Here is a 6,373-nt window from a genome sequence, read left to right as displayed (position 1 = left end):
ACTATGTCCTAAAACATGCTGCCAATTATTTTCTTCAAAATTTGATGAAATCTGACCAAAAATAACAAAAAATTCCAATTTTGACAAAACATTTATTACAAAAGATTTTTTTTTTAATTCTAACTGGCCTGATTTGATGAAAACTATGCAAAAAAAGATATAATTTTATAGTTTTGTCATATTTCAAGATCTGACTAGAATGACAGGCTAAATTTTAAAATTGCCAAAAAAAATATATTTTGCTAAAAATTCTCAAAATTATCCCATTCAACAAAATAAAAATAAATCATAATTTTATCATTTTCAACATCTGACCAAAGTGACATGCTAAATTTCAAATTTGCCAAGAAAAATTCAGAAATAAAAAGTATAAAGAAAATTCTGAAAATGCTCTAGTTTGATTTGAACATGCAGAAAAAAAATCCAAAATTGTCATTTACAAAAAGAATTAGTCAAAATCCAAATTTCCACTAGCGAGCTATTTAATATATGCTTAATATATGCCGTGGTAGAGAGGGAATTCAACATGTTAACAAAATATGTTTTTGTTAAAGATGAGAACATGTCCTGTGATACAAACTAACATCAGCTGGTCACTCATTAATTATGTCACCAGGGATGATGTGGTCACTCGTTAATGGTGTCATGTGGGATTAAGAAGATCATTAGCAGCAACTTGCCAGGACAAACAAGATCATTAATGATCCAGAAATGTATTAAAAAAAACAAAACAATAAATGTTGTCTCAACTCAAGTCTAGAAAGGAATATCTTAATATATTTACATTTATCGAAAAAAATAAACATTTGTTTAAAAAACATTTAATGCAAATGACAGTGATTGGAACCAGCGTTTGTCCCAGCAGACGACATCACTTCACTCTGCTCCTCACTGTGGCCGAACATTACAACACAACTCTCCTACACAACTTCATAAAACTGTAATTAGGTTCTAACTTATGTTGCATAAAAAATCCCTTGGTTTTAAATGTTGTTTATATTAAGGGAAGAACATACACATCAGTCACTGGTCATGGAGCAGAAAGATGGAGTGTACGTGTGAAGATAAATGACACGTAAAACCCATGCATACAGGCTAAAATGCTAAAATTCTTTAGCATCATCTATCTAAATCATCTATTGGAGAAATGTGGGTATTGCAGGGAAATGACAGACGTTTATTAATACTACAAATAAATAATAAATAAGTAGAATTTGGAAAAGTTTGACGGGCCAGATTTAAAAAGTTGAACGGGCCGCATCTGGCCCTAGAGCCTTAGTTTGCCCATGCCTGGGTTAAGCTGATGATAAATGTATTATGATGCTGATGATGTAATGTATAATGAAGTTGATGAAGTTAAGGAGGACGACAAGTGTAATCATGGAGTTGATTATAAATTGGAAGATGATAAAGTTGATGGTGAGAGAGAAAATGATGAAGATAATAAAAAATGGAGATGATGAAGATGAAGACGCAGGTGTTGACTGACAGTTGCTGCTGTTGTTGTTGTTGTTGTTGTGGAGTTAATGAGTTCCTCAGAGAACCATAGATGTATAAAAGGAGTTCTCACACACACAGACAGACAGGAAGTCGGGGTGGTCTTTACAGGGATTCGACCTGCCCGGACACTCACCCTAAACTAACCCTAACTAGAGTTCCTCTGTGTCGCTTGACTGTTAATCCTTCTTTTGTGTGAAACACTTCTGTTTCTCCATCGTTCTGCACCACGTGTTCCACAGTGACGTTCTTTAATGTTCTTGTCTTAACACTGGTTTTCTCTGATGTTTCTGATGTTATGACGGGTGATGTTTCTTGTGTTTTGAGATTGATTGTACCTGATTCATTTGATGCTCTGTGTTTCTCCTGATCTTCATCCCGACGTTCATGCAGATATTTCCATGATCTTTGCTCTTTCTGTTCACAGAAACGCTGGCTCTTTGCCGGAGACCAGGTGTGAACTCTGATCGATTTTGAAGATCACTGTCACTGGTTTCTGGATATTCACGTGTTGCTTGTCCTGCAGAAAGTTGACAAATATTGTTAGTGGTGTTTGTGTTACTGTTGGAAAATTACAGGTGTGGATCTGTTTGAGATTTACCTCTGACAGCAGATGTTGTTCAACATCCATTCTGAATACATTCTCTTCTGTGTAGAAAAAAAAATATTATGCAAAAAACATTTCAATCCATAGTTTTAATCTGACATTTACAGCAGATATTGTTAATTATTTGTTTTTTGTTCTTTTAAAATAATCTTGAAACACTTTGTTTTAACATGAACCCAACCTTCCTAACCCTGTCTTTAACTTTTCTATGTCCTGGCCTGATTAATATTATTTATTGATTATTATTTTTCCATTGCCATTAATTTCCCCCTTTTAATAGTGATTTTTAAACATTTTTACCAACTGACTTTATCTATTTAGCAAAAGGTTTTGTACCTTTTAACTATTCATGCTTTTCAAATGTAAACTTTGTTTCAGCATCCATATCTAGGACATTTTACAGCTTAACTTTGTTTTCACCTAGTTGGATACTGAAGCAGATATCTGTGCTGCAGAAGCCCCGACATCTCCCACTCAAATGACCATTAAAATTCAGTCACAGAAAAATTACAGCAGCTGTTCACCAGGGGGTGCTTTCTGACCCAGTTGCCACTGAGCTTTTGCGATGTCTTCAGACGCAAACCTGACCTCAGCGGTGTCATCACTGACGCTCGTGGGCCTCGCCCAGCTGTACGAGCATCGTTGGCACTTCTTCCTGATGTTTTCGACATGTTACGTCTTCATGCTTTTTGCCGACATCCTCATCGTTTACATCATCTGCTCTCAGCCCCGTTTCCGTCGGCCCATGTTCGTCTTTGTCGCCGCCGTCCTGATCAATTCGCTCGCTGGCAGCTTGGCGTTCTACCCCAAACTGCTGAGCGACCTGGCGTCTGGGCAGCGCTTTGTGGAGATTTCACGGATAGCGTGTCTGGGTCAGGCCTTCGTGGTCTTCTCTGTGGGAGGTAGCAGCTTCATGCTGCTCTCCGCCATGGCCTTTGACCGTTACCTTTCCATCTGCAGGCCTTTGCACTATAGCACACTGATGACACCGCTGATGGTGGGGGGGCTGCTGCTGCTTTGCTGGCTGCTGCCAATGTGTGTGGTGGGCGGGGCCGTGCTGTTGGCAAGCCGCGTGCCCCTGTGTGGGTCACAGGTCAGCAGAATTTACTGTGACATTTACAGCTTTGTGTTTATCAGCTGCCCCGGTAGAGCTGCAATGTTGATGCAGGCCTACGGTCTGCTGGGCGGCGCTGTCACTGTGCTGGCACCCGTGCTCTTTGTCCTCTTCTCCTACAGCAGGATCCTCTTCATCAGCATGCGTGGAACCAAAGGCTTGAACCTCCGATCCCTGAACACCTGCATCCCGCACCTGCTCGTCTTCACCAACTACGCTGTCAGCACGGGGGTGGAGTTGCTGCAGCGGCGTCTGCAAACTGGAGGAGAAACCAACCAGATCCTGGCCTCGGTCCTGATCTTCCTGATCCCAAACCTCTGCAACCCCATAGTTTACGGTCTGAAAATGAAAGATGTCTACACACAAGTGAAGAGGCTGCTGTGTTCCTGCAAAGAAGTGGAGTGAACAGACGATGGCCGGATCTGTCAATCAGACAACAATATTCTCAGTGAAAGTTACAGTCAACTCAGTTTGTCATTTTTATGTTGTTTGTCAGAAGAAGAAAAAAAAAACAAGCAAAGAAACAACAAATATCAAGAACTGACTTTATTTTTGACAAAAAGTGACTTATTTTCATTAAAGACTATTTAAACATATGTGTGACTCCTAGAATGTGAAAATCAAAGTCAGTGGTTCAATTACAGAAAAATATTACATTTTAATTTTACATAATTTTTAAATTTCGAAGAGGAAAAACTAAAAAGAAAGATTTTCAGCCATATGTTTTTTGTGCATATTTTTTGTAACCAGCAAGAAGCACTAGAGCTGGAGTAAGTTATTTTTGACATCTATAACAGTTGTCATCACACACACAGTTGAAATTAAATGGATTCAATCATACAAAAATAAAACATGAAATCAATGGTAAATTTATATTTAAAAAACTTTTTATCTGAATTAATACTATTATTTCTTGACGAGGGAGGTGGTAGAATTTTTTTTTTACTTTTTATAGTAACATTTTTCTTTTTTTTACTTGTTTGTTTTTTTTAAGTTGTCTGAGAAATAAATATTAACTGTGTCCACACAACAGGAACAAAACTGTTAGAATTCTGCTGACCTACCAAAAATATTCTCCAAGACATAGTCATCCAGGTCGTCTTATCCAAAAAATAGTAAAACGGAGGGCGACTGGAGGTTTCTTGGAGACGTTTCACCCTCTCATCCAAGAGAGAACTCTCATTCAGTGACAGAGAGGAGAAACGTCTTCAAGAAACCTACTCCGTCCAGTCGGCCTCCATTTCTTTTGCACCTGCCCCTACTGTTAAACCTTGGTTCTGCAACCTCACAAACAACCACAAAATATGTCCGAACTCTGGGATTACTCCTCGTCTTTCATGTCATGTAAACAAACTTGTGAGAGTCAGCCACTGGCCGTGTTTATTGTTCGAAATGTTTTGTTGTTATAATTAGTGCAATTTATCTACAAGGCTACGCGCTGTAATATTTTATACACAACTAAAACTTTGTTTATCAATCAGGTTAAGACACGTTTTTCAGAAAGAAATGGTCTCAGATTGGAGTGAAAGTGTGAGAAAATGTGAGTTTCTGTTTTAACAAAAACAACCAAAAAATTTAAAACACAACACAAAGGTTAAACCCAGCAGCACTTCCTGTATCTGTACCAAAACCCTAGTTCCTACACCGACAGTCACTAACCACTAGGAATCCGCATTTCCATTCTCCTCTGGCTGCAACTGTTCCTTCTCAGCACAGTCGTCCTGTGGGGGGCGCACACGCTTAAAGAACCCCAGCTGCATGGAAAGTAGAAGAACAGAGAATAAGTAGGGTTCTGCCAAAATATTCATACTAAAAAATATCGCGAGATTTCGTTGTTAGGAAAATCTCTTCACTTTGTTTTACTGTGTTACTGATGTCACCACGACTTTTTGCCCAGCCCTAGTCTGAAGCTCCGCCTCCTCACCTTGTACATGATGAAGATAAGAAGTGCCAGCAGCAAAAGCCCAGCGAGAACTGCCAGAATCACCACCCAGATGGGAACTGACTGAGGAGCGTCAGCGACCCACATGACCCAGACACTCATCTGAAACGAGATTTTTGTGTGTTGGATGCCACTGAGAACAAAGTGGACAAAGTGTTACTGTGGAATAAAAACATGTTCTCACTGTGGTACTGTTTGAAGGCAGCTCCGACACCAGGTTCTTGTAGGGCATCTCAATGACACTGAAGGAAGCTGAAGATCGGACCTCGAAGGAGCGGTTCTGGTGTTCAGGCTGAAAAAGAAAAGCGTGCGTGAATGTGTGTGTGCGTGTGTGTGATTACGCATCAATGCATTTGTGTGTCGAACCTTCAGGAAGGTGCTAACATACAAGTTAGCAGAGATATAGAGAATGGCATTTTGTTTTCTCTCCAGGCGGCCGACTTGACAGCGGAGCTTCAGACAATCAGCTGTGGCACAGTCCTAGTGACACACACACACACACACAGAGCATGAGGCAGAGTAACACACAGCAGGATCACAGCCGTACAGTCCTACAGTGGTACCAGTATCTGCTGGTCACTCTGACTGTCCCTGGTTTCCACGTCTCTTTTCTGGACGTGGTTCCTGTTTCGTCCTTCAGTCTCTCTTTCTCTGGGTGGGACCACGCTTGTGTTCTTCTGTGATGTCAACGGGGTCTAAAATGTGAGCGCACACACAAACACACACACCAACTTCTTACAAATTCAATTTTTTCAAGCGCTAAACTTATGATGTGTGCGTGTGTGTGTGTGTATGTCACCGAAACATTGAGTGGGTTTATCTCTTGGTCGGTGGTGCAGTTGATCGGTCCATCCGTCTTGAAGCTGGTGATATAGAGCAGGAAGTCGTCCTTAAGCCTGTGTGGCCACAGGACGTCCAGAGAGGCTTTACTGATGGTGCTGGGGCCACTGTTCAGCAGCTGCAGAAACATGGATCATAAACACTGGATGAAAAAATTTTGTTTTTGAAGATTTCAAAAATAACTTTTATTTTTGGCGTACCAGAGAATGGCAGGCCGATGTTGCCAACACGGGCACACGCTCACACGCCAGCACAGACTAGCACAAAAAGTCAGCATATCAAAAAAGTATATGTTTCTGAATTTTAACCACAAAGATGGACATAGCTAAGTATTTTAAGTCAAATGAGTGCATTTTTAGTCATTTTTGAGAAA

General features: G+C 40.2%; 2 protein-coding genes across 2 annotated transcripts in view; one reads left to right on the top strand and one right to left on the bottom strand.

Moving 5' to 3' along the window:
* Positions 1-367: 367 nt before the first annotated feature.
* LOC103392381 (olfactory receptor 6N1-like) lies at positions 368-4,053 on the top strand. The gene has a single exon (XM_025063904.1). It carries the CDS (start codon positions 2,670-2,672, stop codon positions 3,621-3,623), a length of 954 nt encoding a protein of 317 aa, XP_024919672.1. The 5' UTR covers positions 368-2,669; the 3' UTR covers positions 3,624-4,053.
* itgav (integrin, alpha V) overlaps positions 3,970-6,373 on the bottom strand; it is a 22,529-nt gene continuing 20,125 nt past the window's right edge. Inside the window, exons 27-32 of the mRNA XM_008328970.2 lie at positions 5,960-6,118; positions 5,724-5,855; positions 5,527-5,640; positions 5,345-5,452; positions 5,143-5,262; positions 3,970-4,972 (exon numbers count right to left, since the gene is read on the bottom strand). Coding sequence (XP_008327192.1) covers positions 4,880-4,972; positions 5,143-5,262; positions 5,345-5,452; positions 5,527-5,640; positions 5,724-5,855; positions 5,960-6,118 — 726 coding nt within the window. The 3' untranslated portion in view covers positions 3,970-4,879. The remainder of the gene's footprint in view (positions 4,973-5,142; positions 5,263-5,344; positions 5,453-5,526; positions 5,641-5,723; positions 5,856-5,959; positions 6,119-6,373) is intronic.

This window comes from Cynoglossus semilaevis, chromosome 16, assembly GCF_000523025.1.
Source record: "Cynoglossus semilaevis isolate Cse_v1.0 chromosome 16, Cse_v1.0, whole genome shotgun sequence".
NCBI classification, from domain to species: Eukaryota; Metazoa; Chordata; class Actinopteri; order Pleuronectiformes; family Cynoglossidae; genus Cynoglossus; species Cynoglossus semilaevis.
This window is presented reverse-complemented; position numbering and strand designations above follow the sequence as displayed.